The following is a 27,152-nucleotide window of genomic DNA, read 5'->3' as shown; positions in this document are numbered from 1 at the left end:
CTTATTTACAAATGTGCAGAGAAATACCATCAACAGAACATCAGCAGGTACTGGAATCGGAAAATTGAAATAGTAACCAAAGCGTAGTACAGTTTTAAGAGACTCCAATGCACTGAGAAGGTCAAACAATTTTGCATAAAAGGTCTTCATCAAAGACAGAAGAGTGACACCCCGCCTGAAAAACCCATTTAAATGCAAGAACATCTAGAAACTGGAACCAAATCTCACCATTGACCATTTAATGACGAAATCCCATAGGAACCACAAAATATTCAAACTGATTACAGAAGCTACGTATTCCAATAAGAAACTTTAGACTGCAAGCAATTTAAGGTGAACATATTATACAGCTCAACAAGCTCTGCAAACAACTTTGTCGGTAAACGAATTTCAACCAGGTGAATCTAATAAGATTGCTACTACATTAAGAGCATATAAAAAACTCAATCCAACGACACAGTGCTAACCACTGTCTTTTGTCTCGGGAGGACAATAAGTATCATGAATATCTTGAAGACATCGGAAAATAACTTGTGCTAAAAGAAATTAAATAATATCCACAGTGAAGAAATGAAAACCTGATGGAAACAATGGATAAGAAGCCCAATGTAACAAACACACTGCATAAAATCATTGAACTAAAAAGAAATCATATAGATTACACCAAACCGAGCCGTTAAATCTTAGGAAAATATGCACACGCTCCTAAAACCGTCTTAGAGGCCCGCCGTCCGCTTACCGCATCAAACACTATCCGAGAAAGTCCTAAATCTATCCACCATAAAAAGAAATAAGAAAAGTAGCACAAGAAACTTTAGATATTGAAGAAACAATATCAAAAGATAGCGAAAAAGACAACAAAAACCCACAAACGCATATTATATCAACGGAAAAGTCAAAAGTGCAAACAAATCAAATAATCGAAGAGAGAAGATCTATTTAGCATGAGACAACAACAAAAAAAATCAAGCAACATAAGAAATATTCGACCCAGGCAAAACAGACTACGAAGAAGATGACAAAAATCTAAAACCACAGTTATCGATGGATTAATTAGTAAAAAACAAGAGAATCAAGTTATTCGAAGATTGTGAATAAATTTAAACATCTACTATACAAGAAATAGAAGAGAGTGAACTCAATTACGACAAAAAGAAATAAGTAATGAAGCATAAGAAATATTTGAGCAGGAAGATGTAAACAAAATAGACGTCAAAAACCCAGTACCTACCTAACACAGACCGACAGACCTCAGGAGAACAATGAAGCTAGTCTAGCAGCATTACAAAAAACAAGACACCTCACTAAAGACCAGACCGCCCGCCTTATCGCAGCAACGCTCATTCAATCAACGACATCAAGAAAAGAAGTACGGGAAATATTTGACAAGGAACATAAGACGATAAAATCGGAAAAACAATCAAGTTACAGTCTTGTACAAGAACTAAGAATAACCAAGCCGCCTCACCAAAAGCCAGACCGCCCATTTCATCGCACCAATACTCAGTCCTAAAGAAAAGAAATACAAGAAATATTTTACCTGGAAGAAAATAAGACGATAAAATCGGGAGAACAATGATGCAAGTCTAATAGTAGTAGTACAAGAACCAAGAAAAACAAGCCATATCCCTTACCAAAGGTCAGACCGCCCATCTCATCGCACGTATCACCAGTTTAGTCCGTCCAACGATATTAAGAAAAGAAGTTGAAGAAATATTTAATCTGGAAGATACAGAGACGACAAAAACGCAGTAGGTACCACAGACGTCAAGAGAACAACGAGTAGCAGCAGTACAAGAACCAAGAACAGCCAAAGTCATCTCATCAAAGGCCAGACCGCCAAAAAAAAAACGCAGTACCACAGACGTCAATAGAACAACGAGAAGCAGCAGTACAAGAACCAAGAACAGCCAAAGTCATCTCATCAAAGGCCAGACCGCCCGACAAAAACGCAGTACCACAGACGTCAAGAGAACAACGAGTAGCAGCAGTACAAGAACCAAGAACAGCCCAAGTCATCTCATCAAAGGCCAGACCGCCCGACAAAAACGCAGTACCACAGACGTCAAGAGAACAACGAGTAGCAGCAGTACAAGAACCAAGAACAGCCAAAGTCATCTCATCAAAGGCCAGACCGCCCATCTCATCGCATCAACGCTCAGTCCTATCAACGATAACCCGTCTTTACCTTTTTTCCTAGACCAGGCTCAGGATGCATATCTACTTGGTTGTGGTCGACCGGTTGCGGTTTAAAAGACGCAGCGGCTAGTCGGCCGTCCTCTCCCATCCCAGAGCGTGTCTTTCCTTAAAATCGTGCCCCCTGGTATACCGGTTTGACCGGGACAGGCCTCGTCCTGGCTGGGTCGGCACTATCGTATCGTATCGTATCGTATCGAGCTGTTGGTGACGTGTTATTATTGTTTTAAAGATGAGGACGAAATTTTTATTTGACTGCAATCTCGTTATTAGCAGAAGGGCGGTGGTGGAAAGTTTCAAATGGAACTTTCGTTCTCGGGAATAACATCGGCAGGTAGCGAGTTTCAATATCTAGCTATTCGCAACAAAATAGAGTTAGGAAAACGTTCTGTGTAGGCAGGTGCCACAACGCGATAGGGCTGGCACGCTAAACGTCTGGTTTCATAAAGGTGGAAAAGGGCTAGCAGAAAAGGGTCTTATGTAATCACGTCTTACAAAATGATGGAAGCGAAATAATACTTCTTTAGTGTCACGGCGTTAACGGCACTACTTGACCCCGGCAAAAACTGACCCCAATTGCATTCATCACTAATAATACGAATGATGACTCCTTTTGAAAGTAACAAAAAAACTGGATTGATTTAAATAAACGATCGCATTCAAGGTGCAATAATGATCTCATCATAAGTCATAATGTGGTGCTTCGTGTAGCAGACTATAATTTCCTTTGGTTTAAGAGGCTATTTAATGTCTCATTGTTAAGCTTACTTGACCATTGACATTGACCGCTTATATCCCACGAGATTTCACGTTGAGATAATGCCATATGTTAGTCACCACACTTGGTGCGGCACGGGCAGTGTCTACGCTATTATAACCCAGTGTAAATTATTTCAGACACAATGCCGGCATTGTTTTATAGTCATTATAGGTACCTTTTTATGTTTTTGACATTTAGCATATAGAGCCACCACGTTGCCTGCTTATGCAGAATATAATTTATGAATTTTGTGAATTTTATTACATGAATAATTATTATGAGAGGCATATATACTTTTGAATTACAACTAATAAATATTTTTTATTGCAATCGGCTTCATTTGCTAGGCACGAGGTATAAATTAAAAATTAATTATACATTTTCTAGATTGTTTTTTTTTTGCGGCATTTAACGCCTCCAAAGAAATTATCAAACATTTTCAATACTTTTCTCGTCTTAAATCTGAAGTGACTTATTTTCAAATTTACATAAATGTCTGTTGAGTGTTGATGAATCCATCACTAAACAAAAAATATTTCTTTCTAGTTGCGAAGGCTGCAAAGGGTTCTTCAAGAGGACAGTACGGAAGGACCTCACATACGCGTGTCGCGAAGAACGGAATTGCATCATCGACAAGCGACAGAGGAATAGATGCCAGTACTGTCGATATCAGAAATGTCTGGCGTGCGGCATGAAGCGCGAGGCAGTGCAGGAGGAGCGGCAGCGGGCAGCTAGGGGGACAGAGGATGCTCACCCGAGCAGTTCTGTACAGGTGAGCACATCGCTAGTTAGGGAACAAATTATTGACGTAGCCAGACTCAGGGTGTGGCTTAAAGTGCGAGACAGTGCAGAAGGAGCGGCAGCGGGCGGTTAGGGGGACAGAGGAATGCTCACCCGAGCAGTTCTGTATAGGTGAGCTCAGCCCTAGTTAGAGAACAAATGACTGACGTAGCCTGATGTGTAGATGTGGCATGTGAAGTGGGAGATAGTGCAGGAGAAGCGGCAGCGGGCAGCTAGAGAGAGGATGCTCATTCGAGCAGTTTTGTACAGGTGAGCACAGCCCTAGTTAGAAAACAAATGACTGACGTAGCCTGATGTGTATAGGTGATACGAACCTGAATAGAACGGTCAGGTGGCCTTGGTCTCACTTTTCTGAAGGGTCTTGGTGCAGCGTAAGTGAAGAGTTACGGAGGGACAGCTTTAATTTTTTCAATTAAGTATGTCAAACAAACAATGCAAAATAAATAACCTAATGTCAAAAGTCAAGTAAAAACAGTCCAGACAAGTTTATCTAAACAAATATTATTATTAGGTTTATTTTCTTTCGCAAAAAGGCTTGGACTCAACTATACCGGGATTGTCTAGCAGAAGCGCGTAATATGACGCGTGAGAGAAAGCGAGAGGAATGGCGGCTATGGCAGGACGTCATGGCTAGGACAGAAGACCCAAGCAGTACTGTACAGGTGAGCTCAATCGTCAAAGAAGTATTGATGCAGACGTATAAAATTTGTGGTACAGGTGGCAATAGGCTGAATGTCTGGAGATTGCTAATTTCAGCTATTGTATAAGGTGAGCTTTTTCGTGAGGAAGTTGTGTATTTCTGTCAAAGAAAATGTATCCCCCTCTTCCCAGCTTTTGTTTCAAATGTATGTGAATAATGTTATTCTCTAATATAACTAATCTTCCTGTAGCAAATCTGCCTTTTGTGTACCGTGTCTGCAGCGCCACGTTTGCTTGATTAGCTGTACACATCCAAAATATCATGAATTTTGTGTCGACCTAAATTATTCTACTATCACTTTTGCTCGTAACTGTACTTCAGCTGAAAGTGCTTAATGTGTCTTGAAGGCCTCATGAAATACGCAGTGGCGCAAGATATAAAGAGCAGGCCACCTGGGGTCATATGGTATGTCTGTAAAGGTTATCTCAACGTTGATGTGCCACCACACTTGTATTCCAACAACCCACAATTTAGCGCTTGGAGGCGCCCTTGAGAGTTATTTTCAGCAATAAACTGTTTTGTGAATTACGTTTCTTAGTAACACTTTTACTTGGATATGTTTATCTTTGATCATAATAAAATGTAATGAGCCCCCGCTGTCCCACCGCTGGGCAATGGGCTGTGAAATTAGCTAATTAGCCCGATCGGCATAATTAAAGCGAGCGTAGTCACGCTTCTAAAGATTGCTTATCAGAAAATGGGATTGTTCATCAGCCACGATGATTTGAAGACAGAATTAGATGTTCATTATTTATTTCGACTGTTTATTTAGGCAATATTTGAATATAAAACACGAAGATGTTTACCAACCTTTTGAAGGATCCACCTACGTCTGTCTCTCACTTTGTAATTACAAGAAGTGGTTTTGTTCCACAAAATCACTAAAATATGTGAGTAATTTGTTAATTTTGCTATAAAAATAATAATAAAAATATGTGGCCTGATGTGCTGGTGACTGCACCTGTTAAAGTTAGAGTCGATAACACAAAACACAATGAATGAAAATTTCCACATTAAAACGGTAGGTACTTATTAAAGAAAACAAGTGAGAGTAGGAAAAATTCTTCAATTAGGAATAAACGAGCGTAAACAGATACGACATTATTTTATTGAAGGCACCTTTGATGATACGTTGATATTTGATTCGATAAATATTACCAGAGTCAATTTGCTATCGTTTGAATGACACGCAATTAACTCGTGCGTCAAATACAGTACTCACTTCAATGAAAACATCGCAAAAACGACTTGGAAATTAATTAGCGTAAATATTCCACTTTGCTCGTTTCACCTATGACTTAATTAATGCGTTACCTACTAGGTTTCAGCACGCCTTCACTTGTTTTAAAATTAATTGCTCACCTGATTATTTCTTCGCGTTAGACAAGAGAAAAACTACTTTCTGGTTCAGACAAGTTTATTAAAAGTTTTTGGTGTGATTTTACCATATACGAGATTATTAATCGTGTATTTATTGTGTTTTATTCAGTTATTACATGTTACTCATAATTTAAAAGAAGTCTTAAGAGTTTACGCACTACGCATAAACTGTCAAATCGTGGTATGGGCAAGGGCATAGCAGGAGCAGAAGTGCTGGTAAAATTTAAGGTGTGCCTTATGCCATTTCGTCCGCACTCCTGCATTGCCGTGTACTTATGTTATTTTCGATATTCGTGCGTGAGCGTGCGCATAAGTGCACGCGTATTTTAATTGCGTTAAACGCATGTTGTATCCTAGCAAAAAGCCGTAGAGCCTCTTCTCTTAAAGTAGTTTAATTAAACAATCTATATTACCTTATTATAACCATAGTATAATAATGAGTATTGCAATGTTACTTACCTAGTTAACGTTTATAACAATAACATAAATAACTTGACTACACAGGCATCGCGTGGTGTTTTTATGCAACAAAATCGCAGGGATACGGTCGCGTACGGTCGTTAGAAATAAAGGACTCGCGGTCCGATTAATTAAAACGACTGCAATAAAAATAACTTGACCGGTGACTCGCCACAGATTTCTTTGTTTATGGCCCGACTATCCCATCGATCTTGTGTCGTTTTACTCGTTTTCCGCGGCTTGATGACGCTGCGTAATTTTTATTTGGAGAATATATCGAAAGGTACCTATGTAGCTTTGTTGTTTACAGAAAAACACGGCGAATCACATTACAGTCACGCCTCGAATCTGGTACTATCTAGCTAGGTGTTGCGTAATAGCTGTGTTTTTGTTTTGCCCACTACTATTCGCTGCGGAGTTTTTAAAATTTAAAGTTTGTTGACAATAATGGGTGGAATTTGTGATTCACAGAGAGTGAAATTACAATATCTCTTATTTTGCAGAATAAAATACAATTTTAAACGCGCACGCGCTTTGTTGTTTACACCAAACATCAATATTACCAGCCGTTTTGTTTTAAACCAATTTAGATGTTAGGTATTATAGTTTAATTAAGACTTGCCTCATGCTAATCGATAGTACCTACCTAACAGACTGTGAGGTGTTCATTAGCAATACAACAATAAGTTTATAAAACACATTCAAGAACCATGTGTGTAACATACCTAAATGTACAAAGGGCATACAATAACAAGCTTTATCGGAGAATATCGATACAAAAACACGTTAACACGTTATTTTTAAGTCTTTTCGGTTGAATAAGACTTGTGTTGTATTGTTGTGTGTAGTTGCTGATACGGTTTCCCTTTGAGGGCGCCTACAAAGGGCTGAAAGGGCGTTCAGGACCACGTCGCCCTGGCTACGACCTTGAAGGTAACTGGGTACATAGGCTACCCGCACACTAATCCAGTTGAACCTGGCTGCAAAGGAATTTGGGACGAGGTATGCGAACTGTCCCGTTAAATCTAATTTAACATCGGCGAATATTCACGTGGATATTTGTGGTAAAGTACAGTCGACATCACGCCAGATTTTGAAAACTAGTCCCTTGTTACTTGCTAAAATTAATATACATAAGATTTTTGATTTGCCGTAGCTTAAATTGTTCATGATTTACATAGAATATCACGAATGTCGCGATAGAACGATTTGCGGCCTTATATCGGACGTGACGTGACCGTTCCATGCGTGCGATATTTACTCATATTAGTAAAATAGTGTAAAATGGAGTATTAAACAGTAAATTGCCGCTATGAAAACTTTTGCTAAGATTGTTGTTACATGACTAACGCCCGTATTAGTATTAACAAACATTACTATGAGGTCTCACAGTGCGCGTGGACGCACAGGGTGACACACGACAGAGCTCTATTCAACGCTTCTCTCTTAAGCAAGCATCGTTTGTGAATACGGGCTTAAGTCGATTTCTGAACAATAACAATAATTTCCATAAAAGTTGTGCTGTATCGAATTATTCATAGGCAGATAATAAATGTACCTATATTAATCTAATAGGTCTAGTTATTACCGGTTTATAAAGCCCAGTGAAGCTAATGCGCGTATTATAATACAATAAGCAAATGTGTTTATTATCATACAAATTACAGGTTCATTTAGCAAAAGCATTATATTTTGTTACCTAACTAGAAAATTGGGTAATTTATGTATACGGGTGCCCTTATTGCGTATCAAAGACACTTATTTGCCTTGTCTTTTATTAAATGTCCCGTTGTTTGAACTGAGAGAATAGCTAAATAACCCCCCGGAATTAATTAGTATTTTATTGTCTCTAACTATACCGTTCCTTTTATTGATCCAAATATAAGTAGCAAATTGTTGAGTATAAAAAACTTAATGTTATTTATATCAAGAAAGAAATAAAATCTATAAATCACAATGGAATAAGGATCTGAAGAGTGGTTTATAAACAAAAATAAAATTTCCTTTCAAGTGAAAAGATGAATAGGTTACATTTTTCAAATTGTAAATTGTACCTCATAAATATCATAAAATGGCAAGAAGCCATAATGCATCATTGTAAGTAATATTTATATTTGGTGCAGTCAATTAAACAATATTTATTGGGTCGTTATAGTGCAAACATCTTAAATCTAAGTACATATCGGGTTTCTTGTCGATTTGTCTTTTTATTTTTCAACCTAGTTAACTTTAAAACAAATACTTTTCAGACATACCAATTACTAACTTTATTTATTAGCTATTTACGAAAGGTGACATTAGTCGGCATCGCACCGACTAGCTAGAACATCGTAACTTATAGATAGTAGGTATTGTTTCTTGCCGTAGATAAAGATCTACACCACTACACTGTTTGAAATCAAATGGAACTGGGTAATCCAAGGTAGGCAATAACACTGTTTTCGTATTGTACGTTCCGTCCGGTCTAACTTAACCGTCAATAAGGCTTGGTTCAGAACGGATAACCGCGCGGTTTCTGAGCAGTTGTTAAAAATATTTGTATCAAACCTGGCAAAAATTATTGCCTCGGTGCCTCGCCAATGAGAACCACCAAGAAACTTCGCGGTTAGCGTGGGATTATCGCTGTGTTTGAACCAGGCCTAAATTTCTGCCATTGATGGTTAAGTTTCCAGGAGGAAATCTTGAGAACCGCGTCGACATTTCTCAAATATAGAAGGATGAAATAATACTTCTGAAGTGTGCCTTTGTTATACACATGACTCTTGCAACGTGTCTAGACGGTCCACCACCGCGATCTCTTTGGCAATAGAGTTTAAAGTTTAGGGAGGGAAGTCTATGCCTCTAACTAACGCAAATGAAAGATGCCAAATAAATAAAGCCCTTCCGTACTTACCAGTACCAAGTCCTGTATCTCCGTATCTTGTTGCAGGAGCTGTCGATCGAGCGGCTGCTGGAGATGGAGTCGCTGGTGGCGGACACCAGCGAGGAGTGCCAGTTCCTGCGGGTCGGGCCCGACAGCAACGTGCCCCCCAAGTTTCGCGCTCCCGTCTCTAGCCTTTGTCAAATAGGTGAGCGTTAGAACCGTACTGTAACTCTAGTCTTATAGGTGAGCTTTTAAAATCTTACTGTGACTCTAGCCTTTGTCAAATAGGTCAGTTATTGTAGAAAGAGAGAAAAACTCTTTATTCGACAAAGGTAGACCAAACCAACGCGTGCAGTGCAGCCTGCGTGCGCGATGGCGGCGATGGTGATCAGTGGAAATCTGTAGGATCGCCATCGCGCGCACACAGGCTGCACGCGTTGGTTTGGCCGAACCCTAAAATTTATACAATCATGCACATTCATCAACAGAAAAACGATTATAATATGTTATATTAACGTATAGATTAATCACGTTAACAATATCAAATCCGAAAAAAACCTTTATTTTAGGAGATGAAGTTCAAACCAAATGTAAATTAGGGTTCTCCGGGCCTAAATATTCCTAATACTCGGACAAGATGCCTATCGGTTCGGTATCGCACCCTTAATTAATCGATTCTAACGGGTACGTGACGAGAGATTCAGTAATTTCAATAAATTATAAAGATGCTGTTTCACGCTGCAGAATTGACTAGCAACGTCATAGGTGGTCTGTCATGATGAAATACAAATAAATAGATTACGAAATAAAGTAAGTAATAATGATCACTAATTATAATGATGTCGTGGATTTTATTGCAACGTCATGGGGTGGTGTCATGATGAAAGTACAAGCAAGTAAATTATGAATTAGAATGCAATAAAGATTTGAGTATTGTGTATTGAATTATAGTAGGTATGTAAGACATAATGTGTACTAATTATAAAGAAGTCATGAATTTTATTGCAAAATTGACTAGAAACATCATGGGTTGGTGTCATGATGAAAATACAAACAAGTAGGTAGATTAGGAAATAAAGTGGTAAGTCGTAAATCAATGAGCACTAATCATAATGATGTCGTGGATTTTATTGCAATTGCAAAACGTTTAATTATACTGGTGTAATTTGATTAAGCAGATTAATGAGTCCAATGTACATTAGTAATCGTTTATTTCTTCAAATAACTTAAATAAATAACAACGCTGTTTTAAATGCGAAATGATCACGAAAAACAAAGTGATATATGAATGACGTGGCAAGTACGATACGAGTACGACAAACATTACGATAAAAGGTATTGTCGTGATACAACAGGACAGCGAAGGACGAAATTAAAATGTAGAGACATACTGACTTGCTCATGCTTAAAAAACACAATAGGGCAGAGAAATTGTGAGTTGGTGTCGAGCTGAGCCATATTCTAATTCTATGATCTTTGTGACCAAAAATTCCGTACTTTTCATACACAAATAGTGACTGTACTTTACGCTCTAGGTATAAAACATTTGGCTCTAGATGTTATTGCAATATAAATAGTCTGTTTATTTAGCAAACAAGCAAGTTTTTTAAAACTTCACGTGCCCAATGCACGTCATCTACCGGCATATTATTATTGTCCATATTTTAATGTAAAAACAGGTTTCCTTGTTATTTCTAGTATAGATAGACCACGATTAGGTGTGAAACAGTCTAATCTTAAAGATTCCACGATCATTCACTTATTTTTAATCGATTTGAAACGAATATCATTCGCGACGTAAGTAATCGATTTACTAGTTTATTTTTATTGCTATGATTGATTCAATTACTAGCGCGACCTCTGTCGCTGTCCAGGCTGCAACTTGTCCCTATGTTTTATTGGTGTCGCTCTATTACGCGGCGTAAATAAATTCCACACACTACAAAAAGCGAAGGCACGCAGATATGTATTATGTACATAATTATTATAGCGTACCTATATAACGCGAAACTGGTTTGTAATGTCGTCGTTCCACAAAAATGCGTACTTTTTGTGTTTTATCTATACAAAATTCTTTAACTTTACATCATGGAATGTTTGAGTATTAGTCAGACATCATAAAAGTATTTGTTGTTACCAATAAAAGTTAGCCTTCTGTTCAAACTATGGTATGCGTCCGTAAAACGATTTTCTAATAAAAGTCGAGTAAGAGTGAACAAAACGAGATAAATGCCAACCCTTTGTGTGGTTGCGTTTGGGATGATAACACAAACACAAAGGAGTAAAAAATATCCTTATCTCAATCTCGTTCTTAGAATTTTACAATGACCGGAGGGGAAAGTGATAATTAATATTTATTGCTCGGCTTGAAATTGTTTTCTGCAGCTTTATCCTCGCCCGGGACGACGTTATTTCTGCAGTATCCCTGTGTAAATTATTAATCGAACAAGTTTTAATTAACATGGATTCCGTTTATAATCACCCAAGATAATGTAAATACTTACAGATTTTTATGCTTCATTAAATAGAATCAAAAGATTATTTTTATTCCTCTCTTAGGTTCAACTTATATGTTGGATTAGATTACCTTTTATAATGTGCTCATACTCAATCAACAATATGTGAATAAATTATTGTGTTGATTGATGTTTTATTGACTTAATGCATCATTAAAACTTGATTAATTACCTTTATGCTTTTTGTTTAATCGTAAACGATTTGATGGTGCGTTTAAAATGGAAGTTAATATTAAAGTTGATTGAAACGGTGACAAAAATTAAGTAAATAGAACTCGCCGTACTAACTAGAGCAGCGCCATAAAGTCTTGTACCCCTGTAAAACATGTTTATATCCTTTTCTAGGTGTTTTATGTTTTAACCCTTTGGGGCCAATCCTTGGACGAATAAACCACTGGACGCGTAACGAGTGACGTTTTCGTCTTTACCCCGCTAGCACTTACCAAGGCTAAATTAGCCATGGTAAATGTTGTCAGGTTGTCACTTTGTCAGTATGACGCCAGCTCTCGAAGAGTAAAAATATCACGAAAAATGGGTAAATGCGCCGTACTTTATTGCAAAAATTATTCCTGTCACACAAGAAATGTTTCTTATCACGCGTAAGTACATTTTAAATCTATTATAGTAACTATTTTTTCGTAAAATAAATAAAATTTGATATGTAAACAAAATATGATTACGTCATTTTAAAAAGTACTCATTGTACATGTAAATGCTTAAAACATGTAGCATATTTAATTTGGTTGGATTATAGGTTTCATTCATTCATTCACATCTCATTTTTTATGACGTAAAGGGCTTGAAAAATGTCGATAAGTTTATCGATATACCAAACAAACTGAAACTGAAATTATTCAAATTAATTTTAGATTTTGATAGATTTTTTTGTTTTGATAATTTTAGTCACATGAAACAAAAGATTATGAGATAGACATAGATGGAACATACAAAACAAGCACACCAGTAAATGTAAGTAATAATTACACCTTTTTTGAAATATGTTGTACATCAAAATACTGGTCAAATTTGAATAAAATATTTTTGATGTTGATTGATTTTTTGGCTTTATTTTAGTCACATGAAACAAAAGATGATGAGATCCACACAGATGGAACATACAATTTAAACTTTTCATTGCATCTAAATATTAATAATGTCATCACAAAAATACGCCAAATGACTACAATTATTATTTTTTATTTCATTAACAGGTTTTATTTTCGGTATGCAATACCGAGGTGGAACCTTTTAGATCTGTGTCATCCCCTCACGTTTAGTGAAATACCGGGGTGGTTGGAACTTGATTTGGTCCATCCTGTCATCAACTGTTTTTCAATGGGACGACTTCTGAACATCAGAGAGATCTTGACTGTCAAGATACGTGAATTAGGCCACTGAACTTTTCAAAACAAAACCAACACAGGTGAAATATCTGAGCATCTCCCTTGATAATAAAGAAGAACGGTCACGCCCCATACAAAAAAAACCCAGACCCGACAGAAACGAGACATACCTCAGTTTTTTTGTCATGTCTTAATTAGTTAAATTATATATTCTTTATATTCGAAATCTATGTATAACACCAAAATATTACCCTTTGTTTTTGTTCAGGCGTTATACAAAAACTAATACAAAATGCCTATTTATCACCAAAATTGGTAAATGTATGTACCTAAATGTCTATTACAGCTGCTATGGAATGTATCTAGGTGACCTGGAGATACAGCCGGATTATACAGGGTGGTTATACATATGGAACGATAAGTGATCTCACTCGATTATTTCTAAACTATACATGATATCGAAAAACTAGTTACTGATTCTGAAAGTGCTTCACGAGCTCTTTCAAATGGTACCAATAATAGGTTACAGATTATGGAAGCTGGTAACATTGATTTTTTGGATTTTGTAACTTCTCGTTTCCACCCTGTATAATCCGGCTGTATCTCCAGGTCACCCAGATACATTCCATAGCAGCTGTAATAGACATTTAGGTACATACATTTACCAATTTTGGTGATAAATAGGCATTTTGTATTAGTTTTTGTATAACGCCTGAACAAAAACAAAGCGTAATATTTTGGTGTTATACATAGATTTCGAATATAAAAAATATATAATTTAACTAATTAAGACATGACAAAAAAACTGAGGTATGTCTCGTTTCTGTCGGGCCTGGGTCACAGATGACCGTTCTTCTTTAACTGGGCAAGTCATATCGACAACATGCATAGTGCCTAGCAAACATAGCGGCCATGGGTTGTATGAGAACCACTCTATCGGCATCACTTGACTTCTTTCTGAATCTCAGACATTTAGACCTCATTATTCAGGAGGAAGCACAAGCACCCACTCTAAGACTTAAAGGAAACGATCTATGAAAGCAAAACAAGGAGACAGGATATTCCGCGATTCTGCACAAAACCCTAAAAGAAATACCCCTCATCAACAGGATAGGTACCCTGTGTACACATCTTCGACCAAAGATAATATCCAGCTTACAGCGGAAACGCGAAATTGCTCTGGAATCAATGAAGTTAGGATATACCGACGTCTTCAAAACTGAAATAAGTACTAGGAGGTCTTCTCGAATGACCTAAACATTAGAATATCAACAACATTAGATAAGAATTAAATATTCTCAGATAGTGCATCCGTACTGCAAGCGCTACAAAGCAATACATTGTCATAATGTTATCAAATTGTGTTTCATGAAATGTATAGAAATAGGCTATTGATGAAACTTTTGTCCGTGACGTGAGACAGATTATAACATTTGTTGAGACCAAAAGCTAGTTAGCAGTCGATCGTAACAGAATATTACTTATTTATTGCTTTACGAATTTGATAATGATAACACAGTCAAAAAATATTTCACCTAGTTACCTACCTATATGAATAATTTGTAATATTATTTGTACCTATGATTTACCAATGGCATTATAATAAACACGATACAATAATTAATTATAGTCTTTCAATTAAAGAAACTTTCAATATTAAATCAATCCATAATTCATTTATCTCGTTAGGTTCATTCATTCATTCATTCATTTACATAACTATCGATAAAAAATTACGATCTTTTCCCAGCACTAAATGTCATTATTTGACAATTGTCAAACCTCTCCCCCCGCAAAAAGTGGTTGATCGTGTTTCCTTAGAAATCTTGTAGGTTTCGTGTCCAGTGGTTTATTCGTCCAAGGGCCAATCTCAATAAATATAAAGCGCTTAGGTTGTTGCGCGAAACGAATTTACGATCCATTTGAACTTTCATCGTTTGCATTGCGATATACGTATGTTTTAATTTTTGAGAAGTTTTTGACGTTGAGAAATTGGAAATCTTTTATCGATGGTGGAAGTATCAATTAATGTAAGGGACATTTTGGCCAAAATGAGTTATATATACCAACGGATTCAGAATTTTCGGCTCTATCGATTGGTATACTTGAAATGTTGATATCTTTAAAAAAATGTCCCTTACCTTAAACATTTTTAGTCGTCTGAATACGACTTTTGGGGAAATAAATGATTTAAAGGACGTAAATTCCTTTTAATAATGCAATTCAGCCCTTACCCTAAACTGTTGGTTTTAACTTTTGAACTCATTGAACCTTACTTCATTTTAAACTTTTTGATTTATCATAATTAGGCCCTTACGTTAATATGCTTATAGGATATCAATTACTTTTTTTGGTGGTGATATGCATTTAATGCCTCCCACTCCTACTACACTTATGAACACTAAGTTGTCTTGTCTCTATCTTTTTTCTGTTCATTTTTACGCAGTTAGGTTTTTGACTGAGGGGCTGAAGGCTCTTCAGAAGCTGTTCAATTCCGTCATCCTCGAAGGAAAAACGCCTACGGTATGGCACAGAAGTGTGGTGATACTCTTCTTCAAAAAAGGCGACAAAACCTTGTTGAAGAATTATAGACCCATCTCACTTCTGAGCCATGTCTACAAGCTGTTTTCGAGAGTCATTACGAATCGTCTCGCTCGTAAGCTCGATGACTTCCAGCCTCTCAAACAAGCCGGTTTCCGAAAAGGCTTTAGTACACCACATACATACGCCACGGCAAATTATACAGAAGACCGAGGAGTATAGTCAGTCACTTTGCCTGGCGTTTGTGGACTATGAGAAAGCTTCGATCGAGACCTGGGCAGTACCTACTACAGTTTCTCCAACGGTGTCAAATTGACTATATCGATACATCGAAGTGTTGAAAGGCTTGTACGAAAACGCCACAATGTCGTTCCGTCTTCAGGATCAAGACTCGAAACCAGTTGCAGCAGCAGACAGGGGGAACTGAAAACTCCGAAACTGTTCACCACCTGGAGAACTGCTTCTGGACTGGAACGGATTCGGCATAAATATCAACGGTGCGTAAATAACCCACCTTCGATTCGCACTCTAAAGGTTGGATACTCTACACTCGGCAGTTGTGGACAATTATATATACCTAGTACAAACAGTCCAGTTAGGCTGGTTATAGTGTCACGCGGACCGTCCAGTGCGGATCCGCTCCACACAGCCGATCTGTAAACTTCGAGGAAGCGTTTTAGAGTAATGCGGTCCGCAGGAATCGCTCGCTCCCTAGCAGTTCATACAGATTGGCTGTGCGGAGCGATCCGCACTGACGATCCGCGTGACACTAAAACCAGCCTTAGGTAGGTCCAACTTCGAGGAAGAGGTCAATCGTCGAATCCAACTCGGCTGGCAACGTTCAGGAAGCTTCGCGATATTCTCACGTCTGAAATATTGCACTGTCTCAAGACAAAAGTCTTTGATAACTTATGGATCTGAGACGTGGTCGCTTACTGTGGGCCTCATAAGAAGACTCAAGGTCAAAGGCGATGGAGCGTGCTATGCTCGTAGTGATTGAACCAGAAATGACGTGATCCGCAGGAGAACAAAAGTGACTAACATAGTCCGCAGAATCGCTAAAATCAAGTGGCAGTGAGTGGAGCTCGTAGCTTGCAAAGCTGATGGCCGCTGGGGCAGAAAAATTCTTGAGTGGCGACCACGAGCTGGAAGACGTAATGTGCTGCAGACCTCCACTAGGTCGACCGACGATCTGGTGAAGGTTGTAGGAGGTTCCTGGATGCGGGCGGCGCAGGACCGGTTGTTGTGGAAATCCTTGGGGGAAGACCTTTGTCTAGCAGTGGACGTCATTCGGCTAAAACGAACGAACGATGATTAAAAAAAACCTAACTGCGTAAAAATGAACAGAAAAAAATAGAAACAAGACAACTTGTTCACAAATGCAGACGTACGCATCATCAGTGACTAAATGTTTTGTTGGTGATGTGTATTTGATGCCTCCAACTGCATTTGTGAACACTTAGTTGTCTTGTTTCTATCTCTTCTCTACGTTTTGTTAATGAAAACTCGAATGCAACCTCTACTTACATCAGGTTTCAATGTTAAAATTGTCAAGTTACAATAATATTACTGTCGTATTTATTCTTAAATGTACCTTACAACATACATGACATTCCATACTGTGAAATTTCAACATTGTAAGGTACAGTCAAGCTCGTTTCTTTAATGTAAGGGACATGCTATCTTTTAAACTACCCGTTTTTCGAAAATTTGGCGTTTATATTATGAAAGAACAGAAAATTCTAAGCAACTTTGCCATAGAAACTATTTAAATCGTAACATCACATAAAAAGATATTGAGGTATAAAGAAAAAAAAATCGTTTTTTGGCTCTCCTGAAAAGTCGTGTTTTGTCCCTTACAGTAATTGATATTTCCACCATCGTTATATTTGAGTCGATTTTCACCAACCGTTTTACAAGACCCCATACAGATAATACCTATGTCAAAATATAGCTAAATAAATACGAACGAAGCCTTATTTTTAGAAAAATATTTGTTACTGGATCGGGCAGGCTCGAATGTTATCTTTTATAGAATTTTTCAAATCGGCCCATTAGTATCGTAACCTATATTCAATACAGACAATCAAAAATGATTCCTCTTTATAAGTGTAGATATGTTTTAACCGTATTGTGCGGTTGGTTCCAGGTAACAAACAAATCGCGGCGCTGGTGGTGTGGGCGCGCGACATCCCGCACTTCGGGCAGCTGGAGATGGAGGACCAGGTGCTGCTCATCAAGAGCGCGTGGAACGAGCTGCTGCTCTTCGCGATAGCGTGGCGCTCGATGGAGGTAACATCCGACTCAATATCATAAGGCTTAATCATCGTCATACCTTTTACTTTGCGAGTTATTGCAGGCAAACACGATTCAGCATCGAAACAGTGGCAAAACACATACGCAATACTAAAAGCAGCGATACCATTGCGATACAGCCTCGCGACTGTAAAACGCGCGTTTGTATCGCTGCAAAAAGTCCCAATGTGTAAGCTCCCCTCCCCTAGTAATGGTATGCCCCACCTACATGCCACGTTTCTTCAGTGCTGGGTATCCTGCCTAAAATAAGATTTGCCCATTCTCTCCTCATAAGCTCGCCTCGCAGAAGCTGGGCCATAATAACGTCACCGTTTGTTTTAAAATGTGTTTCTTACATTCACGTTCATACGAACGACCTATTTTAATGGAAAGTTATTATGACCTACTAAAACATTGTTGCCCGGTGTGGTTGCCCTAATTATTTTGCCTTGATGATACAAAAGTTCTAACAGATTGCTTATGAACTGAAAACATTTTCTCCCGATCGCCTCGATAGCTTTTTAGCTAGATATAGAAAATTATCTTTTCAACACTATCATTATTATTTCGTTGTATTATTTTAAAATTACAGAGACCGATCCAACCTAAATTAATATACCCTCTGATTGCCTTAAAAACATTAACGACTTGTTTACACTCGCCCAAATGTAAACCACTTCAAGAAAGTTGATTAAATTTCAACAAAGAAAAAGAAAATGAAATAATTATTATTAAGAAATTGCGAATAGGTATCGTAGTTAAGGCAGATTAGAACTATACCAGTCAAGATCAAAGGCATTATTAAAAAACGTAAAAAGGGAATTACAGTTTTATATAACAAAGCCTTGATTTAATTTATCAAAGAACATTGTGTAATATTAAATATTTCAACTTTACTGAGGGGCGTTTCTAGTTTCTATTGAAATTTATTTCTAAGAAAGACGGCTAAAAATTTTAAAGGGCGTGAGCGTTGATTTATTCAACAGGCTTATCGGCATGAATATCTTGTTTCCAACGAAATGGGTAGTTTCAGTGATTAAGAATGTTACAGCAAAAAAAAATCAAGTGATGTTGTTGAAAGTATGATATAAGGCAGTTTTGAGATTTTCTTTCACGATGTATGTATTTGGTTTCAGTTCCTGACGGATGAGCGTGAAAACATGGATGGCACGCGAAGCTCTTCGCCGCCACAGCTCATGTGCTTGATGCCTGGTAAGTTAAACTTTCGCGTAAGATTTTTACATTTGGAACAAAAATAAATTTTCTTTTAAAACATTTTAAAGACCGCTGTATGATCCACTATTGGATGTGTCTTAGTCCCATTTGGTCAATCACTACACGAGTCGCGGGCGAAAGTCCAAGTTAGGATAAAAGTTGCGCCTCCGTTTCATTGGTTTCGGAGGAGACCTTCGGGTTTTAGTGGGTAGGCAGGTAGTAGGTATCCTCCTTGCGGGGCGAGTCCCACATACTGGTCGTCGTATCGACCAGTGGGTATGTGCAAAGCATTTCCCAATAGAAAAAAATGGTCAATCACTACATAAAATTAAAATAAAGTCCTCTGTCGCCTCTGTCTCTGCTAACTCAAAAAGTACTAAACGGTCCTTCTCCGTCGCTAAACTCTGGAGTCGTGGTGGTCTTCACACCTGGGATGGTGGCAAGCTTCACAATCCGTCCAGATTGTAGCCTTTCTTGCGACATGTATTGCGCTCTTGTTTTGTCTCCACGTGTGATTTGGCAAAGAAAGCGAGAATACGACTTTGGACGATTGCGAAAAGACGTTGTTTAATGCCAAGTTCTGTGTACTTTTTTGTGACAGACCGAAATTCACGCCGGCAAAAACTAGTACTGATTAAAGATATGAAAGAAAGAAAGATACTATAATACGATGGACTTCACACAAATACAGGCAACTACATGACACATGACATGACAGTGGCACATAATAATGGAAGAAGATAAAATAAAAACAAGAGTAAAACTGAGCAGTGCCACCCATTCACAAACAAGATGCCCAGTGCAACGGGACCCCACTCAGCATATGGCGTGGCCCACGGTGACGAAGGGCCGGCGCTGGTGTTCAGTGTGCCGCATGAATGTGTTTGCAGGCATGACGCTGCACCGCAACTCGGCGCTGCAGGCGGGCGTGGGGCAGATCTTCGACCGCGTGCTGTCGGAGCTGTCGCTGAAGATGCGCGCGCTGCGCATGGACCAGGCCGAGTACGTCGCGCTCAAGGCCATCATCCTGCTCAACCCGGGTGAGAATAGCCACTACCACAGAATAAGTAATAGTACAGGTACAGAAGGATTACTCCGCAAGACGATTTAAATAAATGCGAGTCTTGCTGCGACGCGATAAAGTGGAATTCAGCTCGCACAGCACTACGTACCTACAATTTTATTCACCTACAAGTTTTGTCTCTTTCTATCGCGTGCCTCTGAACTCTTCTTACGCTGTTAGGGTTGCTGTCTAGTGAAAAAAATAATTAATCTACTTATATGTCATGAGGTACGTACCTCATGACACGTATGTATGTAAGTACGCATTCATTATGGAAAACCTTGGGAGAGGCCTTTGTCCAGCAGTGGACGTCATTTGGCTGAAACGAACGAACGCATTCTGAGCAGTAGTCATGGTAGGTTAGGTTCCTATACTATCCTAAGAATTTATTGATTACCTACATGGCCAACACATACCTTTCAGCATCTTTGGGAAGCGAAAAAAAAGATAAATCCGGTAGATTTATTTTCGAATTTAAACACCCGAACGCCGCACAATATTTCTTTCTCTTTATGTCCATTTTTAAATAATACTTCGATCATAGAATTAGGTACTACAACGCACGCCAGCGTCCTGACGGGCGCGCGCGTGACACTCGACTGATATAATACCCGCCGGCGGGGCGCTTCGCTGTAGGTAATTATCGGATGTACCGCGCGGAGTGAGCCAGGCCTGCCACTACTTAGGCCCAGAACAGACGGTAAAACGCAACTGCAACTGCTAGTTACTTTTGAGTTGCATCTAAGTTTCTGCCATAGCGTCCGTTGAGAGACCACACATGACGCGACCAGTTTGAAACTTTCGGTTTCAGTTTCATTCATCAGAATCATCAGAAAGTTGCAGTTTTGCGTTTCACCGTCTGTTCTGGGCCTTATTCTTTACCATTCCTTATCCAGGCAATTTGAATACCAATGTTTTTTCCCTAAGCCTTAACCGCTCATGGATTAAGATTTCAGCGAAGTGAAAACCCTGAGATGTAAAACTTGAAGGTTCATAGTATTTTGAAAAAACCCTCAAAACTCAAGCGTCGATTTACGTCGTAACAATTTTAAATATGTATTAATTTATCAATTTGTATTTCAGATGTAAAAGGATTGAAGAACCGTCAGGAGGTCGAAGTACTGCGGGAAAAGGTACAGCATTTTTTATACAATCTTACCACTTAGCTCAGTAAACAAATTCTATAAGGAGTAATCATGATGATGATGATCTTAAACGGATTATTTTTAGTTAAAAACTGAATACAAGTTTGTTAATTAGCTTAATAGTGAGAAAATATATGGGAGAATCACGAGAATCACGTTTTGACAGCTTTACGGGACTATTCCCACCTCTCGTTCCCACCACTGCAACTCCTGTGTAGCCAGGATCTACAGCTTGACCACCATAAAAACCCAACCAATGAAGGTCAAGTTTGTCCCGGGGCAAAGTTAAACTGTCATTGGACCCGCAACGAAATTAATCAGAAGAACATAGGAGTTCGAAATTAGGTTCGACTTCCCTCCATTGCAGTTTTGACAGCTTATAAAAAGTACGTCAATCGATTGATAGTATCAAATACCTTATTTATGATTGTTTCAGATGTACTCGTGCCTCGACGAGTACTGCCGGCGCTCGCGCGGCACAGAGGAGGGCCGCTTTGCGTCGCTGCTGCTGCGGCTGCCCGCGCTGCGCTCCATCTCGCTCAAGAGCTTCGAGCACCTGTTCTTCTTCCACCTCGTCGCCGACGCCTCCATCGCCGCCTACATCCGCGACGCGCTGCGCACGCACGCGCCGCCTATCGACGCCTCCGCCATGCTGTAGGAAGCGACTGTAAGACAAGTCGACTACGTGTCACCGGTCGATGATCAATGCTGTGTGTATTGACGCCTCGGCCATACTCTAGGAAGCTATTGTAAGACAAGTCGGCTACGTGTCACCAGTCGACGACCAACGTGCTGTGTATAGTGTATACCAACGCCTCCGCCATGCTGTAGGAAACAACTATACGAGTCATATCACCAGTCGACAAGCAACGTGCTGTGTTTATTGACGCCTCGTCCATGCTCTAAGAAGCGACTGTAAGACAAGTCGACTACGTGTCACCAGTCGACAATCAATGCTGTGTGTATTGACGCCTCCGCCATGCTGTAGGAAACGACTATACGAGTCATATCACCAGTCGACAATCAACGTGCTGTGTGTGTTGACGCCACGGCCATGCTGTAGGAAGCGACTGTACGAGTCTTAGTCGGCGACATCACCAGTCGACAATCAACGTGCTGTGTATACCAACGCATCCGCCATGCTCTAGGAAGCTATTGTAAGACAAGTCGACTACGTGTCACCAGTCGACAATCAATGCTGTGTGTATTGACGCCTCCGCCATGCTCTAGGAAGCGACTGTACGAGTCTTAGTCGGCGACATATCACCAGTCGACAATCAACGTGCTGTGTGTATTGACGCCTCGGCCATGCTGTAGGAGGCGACTGTAAAGTCTTAGTCGGCGACATATCATCAGTCGACAGTCAACGTGCTGTGTATATTGACGCCTCGTCCATGCTCTAGGAAGCGACTGTAAAGTCTTAGTCGGCGACATATCATCAGTCGACAGTCAACGTGCTGTGTATGTTGACGCCTCGTCCATGCTCTAGGAAGCGGCCGTACAAGTCTTAGTCGGCAACATGTCACCAGTCGACAGTCAACGTGCTGTGTATGTTGACGCCTCGTCCATGCTCTAGGAAGCGACTGTAAGACAAGTCGACTACGTGTCACCAGTCGACAATCAACGTGCTGTGTATATTGACGCCTCGTCCATGCTCTAGGAAGCGACTGTAAAGTCTTAGTCGGCGACATATCATCAGTCGACAGTCAACGTGCTGTGTATGTTGACGCCTCGTCCATGCTCTTGATAGAGACTGTACGAGTCTTAGTCGGCAACATCACCAGTCGAAAGTCAACGTGCTGTGTATATTGACGCCTCGTCCATGCTCTAGGAAGCGACTGTACGAGTCTTAGTCGGCGACATCACCAGTCGAAAGTCAACATGCTGTGTATACCAACGCCTCCGCCATGCTCTAAGAAGCGACTGTACAAGTCTTAGTCGGCGACATATCACCAGTCGACAATCAACGTGCTGTGTGTATTGACGCCTCGGCCATGCTGTAGGAAGCGACTGTACGAGTCAGTCGGCGACATATCACCAGTCGACGATCAGCATGCTGTGTATATTGACGCCTCGTCCATGCTCTAGGAAACGACCGTACAAGTCATAGTCGGCGACATCACCAGTCGACAATCAACGTGCTGTGTATACCAACGCCTCCGCCATGCTACGAAGTGACTACAGGCTGCGCTTACGACGAGTCGGCGACGTTTCACCAGTAGACCATCAACGTGATCTAGGAGTCGGTTGCCTGTGTATATTGACGCCTCTGTTCTAGGCGAGCCATTACACCCTGCGCTTTGAATATGCTATGACGACGCCATCGAGATCTAGGCGGAACCCCAGAAATACACTGCGCCGTTAAAACACGCTTGCGACTTAGCGCTATGACTAGTCGACAAACCGCACGTTCTAAGAGTTGGTAGCCGCACGTCTTATAGGCTAACTATCATGCGGTTTCGATTTAGCATAGCGCTAAGTCGATCAACAATCTTGCTCTAGGAACCGGTTGGTCGGTTACCTGGGTACGATATGCCTCTGCCATCTTCTAGGCCGCGCCCCGTCGGTTACACTGCGCTTGCCACTCAGATATCACGACTCGACGATTCACAGCTCTCGGTGTGTTACCCATAAATTAATATTCCTTCGGAATAAGGCAACAACCACGAGCTGTCAAACGAAACCGATTTTGGATGACACTGGATATCATTTATTTGTGTGTTTTGTACAGTAAATCAATCAAGCACTTTTTTTCATGAACATCCACAATTTCCAAAAAAGGTTCTGTTCGACGTGACGGCGACGGCATCACGCATCTCTTCTTATCACACAGTGTTGCTGCTAGTGACATCTCGCTTGCTCAGTTCTTTGTTGCTCTATTCCTCTAGGTATATTAACTTTATGCTGTTACCTTGTGTACGATACATTACATCTCTCCCCGAGTTACACCTCGCGTCAGTTACGCTGCGCTTGCAACTTGTGGCTACGCATCAGTCGATCCTTAGATGATCTCTAGGCGATCTGTCGATTTATTGGCATACATTCATTCGTTCGCTACTTGCGTCCGCGAATGGTGACCATACGCAGTTCGATTAGGGTTCATTCTGTAAAAACCAGTTTGGTGCAATTAACACTGGATCGTATTATTAATCGATATAGCGTATGGCATCATCAGCGGACAACATACACCTTTATGTGAAATACAACACTGCCTCTGCGTTTAGCATGCTCTACTACAGACAACAATCTGACACTATTAATTACATTTAAGACGCCGCCAGTTGACTAATAAATAACGTTGACAGCAAATTCACCTTTTAAATGTATAAAATTATCCGGGCACCTCTGTACTAAGCCACACAACTGGCCACGAACTGTATAATAATTGTCTTAGGTATAAATAAACTCATTGCGGTTGAACTTCATTTAAAATATTCGAGGTCACCGTAATTATTATTTGTAAAAACCAAAAAGATAAATGCGCTCTATTTTTGTAATATCTTATTTCGAGATTTTACAAAAGATTTAGATATCCGCTGCTCTGACTTTTATTTCCGAATCTAAGATCGAACGTAGATTCTGTCCCGAGTTTATTCTTAGTCAGATTTCATAATTAATTATCAATCACTTCATATTATAGGTCATTAACCTATCGTTTAACTTTGTTAACTAGAATGCTTTACATACCGAGAACAATAAGATAATAATAAATACGTTGTACCTAATGGATTATGTTGAATGTACCTTCTTTCTCTTCGTTAGTTTTTAGGTGTTGTTTTGCCGCTCGTACAAAGACAGGTAAAAATATGAACTTTGAATTTCTTCGTTACGTACTGTCATTGTTTTCGCGGCGTACGTAAATGACACTACGGCCTTTCTAAAGTGAATAATTCAATGGTTCTCTAGAGGACAATCTCTGTAAATATTGAAAGACAAGAGTTTTAAAAAATTCAAGGGGCATCTGTATTGTTACACTGAAATAGGTATATGCAAAACTCAAGGCGGATGCCATAATATGTTAATAGGAGCGTTTTATTTTTTTATTGTTGATGACAATACTATTGAAATGTCTGTTGATTAAGCCCCAATGTGACTGAAATATTTTAAAAGGACAATGCTTCGACGTGTCAGTGCGAGACCTGCGCGTCTCCTCCACTGACGAGAATGATCTTGCAACGTTAGGTAATGGAAATGGGGCCGCCTCTTTAATTAATTATTACGTAGTTTTAATAATATTAATGTAATTAGGTCATTTATTAGAGAATTATATTCTACAAGTAGATATTCTTTAGTGAATTATTATTATTAATAGTAATATTGTTAGATTGTACACATAATTAATAATTTAACATTACCAAAACTCCCTTCAAAGCACTACCGAAGATACAATTTATGCACAGATTATGGTCCTTTTCGAAAAAATAGAACTCTTAATAAAAGTATTGTTTAAATTGCAGCCGTTAACTCGAAATTCAACAAAATGGTGCTGACATGCAATCATATGCGAAAGCATATCAAATGCATAATTTAAAATTGTTACTTGAGAATAGTTTTATTTCTCTAATAAGTAAATGTTAAGAATTTTATTATAAAACTTGTAAATATAACTGCGTGTACAATGCAACTATGTTCTCGTATGGATAAATTATATAATATACATAATTCTATTGCTATAAATATATGTATCTCACCAGTAGCGGGTGGTGGGAAGAGTTTAACGTGGCCTACTAGCGGAATGAATGTCTCACTCTTATCTAAAAGGCCAGTTTATTTTTGTACCTCATTAAACACGCATTTCAATGATATATTACTAACAAAATTAACCAGTATTAATAATGGATGAAATAAAAAAAAATTAAACCATTTTATTTCATTAAAAATGAATAAAGGTCACCTGTTTCAAAAATTACAAATTGAAATTATATCGTTAGACACTCGTGATGTTAATATTCTATAAAATATTATCTTCTATCGCAGGGCTTAGAATGTAGTGTAAAGCTCAATTCTCTGTAATCTACATTACGAGCGAAAGTGGCTAGCTAGTTGTTAAACTTGATTAATATAAGACGTTTCCACTACATTCTTTTAATTTGTTGAAAACGGTGTTTATGTTAAAACAATGTTGAACAATGATATTATTCTATGGATGGGTTTGAGAATTTATGTAGCAGGTGTTGCAGCGGTTGTGAGATGATTTATAAAGATGTTCACTAAATATCTGACTAAGTTAAGTTATATTTTTTGTATAGACATAGCTTTAAGATAAATGGTAATTAAAATGATTATCATATTTAATAAATGGCTTTTTATTTCTTTAACACAAAACGCGATTACAATTAATGTAAATATTTATTACTTAAACACTAATAATTATGTGAATGTTATTAACAAAAAGGGCGTTTTTGAGCTGGAGATAGTGTTTTTCAATATTTAAAATAAGGCACAGCCAAGAAACAGTCACTTTAAAAGATTAAAATTCTGCGTTATTTATACATATTCATCTTTCGTTATACTTATACATTTAAATAATCCGGTTATTTAAAATACTTATAAAATTACATACGGTTCATGTATTTATAAATAATGTAGGTAGAGGTATACTTATGCTTACATAGCAGCACTCAGTTGTTGAAGTGGGACGCCTCCATGGATTCAAATGCGTCCAATTTCACGCCAATCCTGAGAAATAAAACATCAGTAACAGGTTGGTGTGCAGTTTGAAATATCGGGAAGAAAAAAGCGTGAGAAATAGGAGTTTGGAACATACTTATTACGAACTCCTCTTCGAATAGGAGGACTTCAAAAATGAATATAGGAGGATATTCCTATATTTTTGTGTTATTTTTCGAAGTATAGAAGTTCGAAATAAGTATAG

The 27,152-nt window shown here is 38.9% G+C and overlaps 2 protein-coding genes across 10 annotated transcripts in view; one reads left to right on the top strand and one right to left on the bottom strand.

Moving 5' to 3' along the window:
* The window catches only part of LOC135087952 (protein ultraspiracle homolog), a 70,405-nt gene extending 43,829 nt beyond the window's left edge, over positions 1–26,576 (top strand). For 8 of the 9 annotated variants that reach the window (XM_063982817.1, XM_063982815.1, XM_063982812.1 and 5 more), the window contains 8 exons: positions 3,503–3,728; positions 4,291–4,419; positions 9,226–9,364; positions 17,709–17,851; positions 18,991–19,066; positions 19,960–20,109; positions 21,216–21,265; positions 21,714–26,576. In XM_063982817.1, the coding sequence (XP_063838887.1) occupies positions 3,503–3,728; positions 4,291–4,419; positions 9,226–9,364; positions 17,709–17,851; positions 18,991–19,066; positions 19,960–20,109; positions 21,216–21,265; positions 21,714–21,935 (1,135 nt within the window). In that variant the 3' untranslated portion in view covers positions 21,936–26,576. The remainder of the gene's footprint in view (positions 1–3,502; positions 3,729–4,290; positions 4,420–9,225; positions 9,365–17,708; positions 17,852–18,990; positions 19,067–19,959; positions 20,110–21,215; positions 21,266–21,713) is intronic. The other variant, XM_063982816.1, reaches the window with a different exon arrangement.
* LOC135088173 (uncharacterized protein C05D11.1-like) overlaps positions 26,566–27,152 on the bottom strand; it is a 29,255-nt gene continuing 28,668 nt past the window's right edge. Inside the window, exon 20 of the mRNA XM_063983061.1 lies at positions 26,566–26,956. Within this exon, the coding sequence (XP_063839131.1) occupies positions 26,899–26,956 (58 nt within the window). The 3' untranslated portion in view covers positions 26,566–26,898. The remainder of the gene's footprint in view (positions 26,957–27,152) is intronic.

Source organism: Ostrinia nubilalis, chromosome 3, assembly GCF_963855985.1.
Source record: "Ostrinia nubilalis chromosome 3, ilOstNubi1.1, whole genome shotgun sequence".
NCBI lineage: Eukaryota > Metazoa > Arthropoda > Insecta > Lepidoptera > Crambidae > Ostrinia > Ostrinia nubilalis.
The sequence above is the reverse complement of the archived record's forward strand: the minus strand, read 5'-3'. Positions and strand labels throughout refer to the sequence as shown.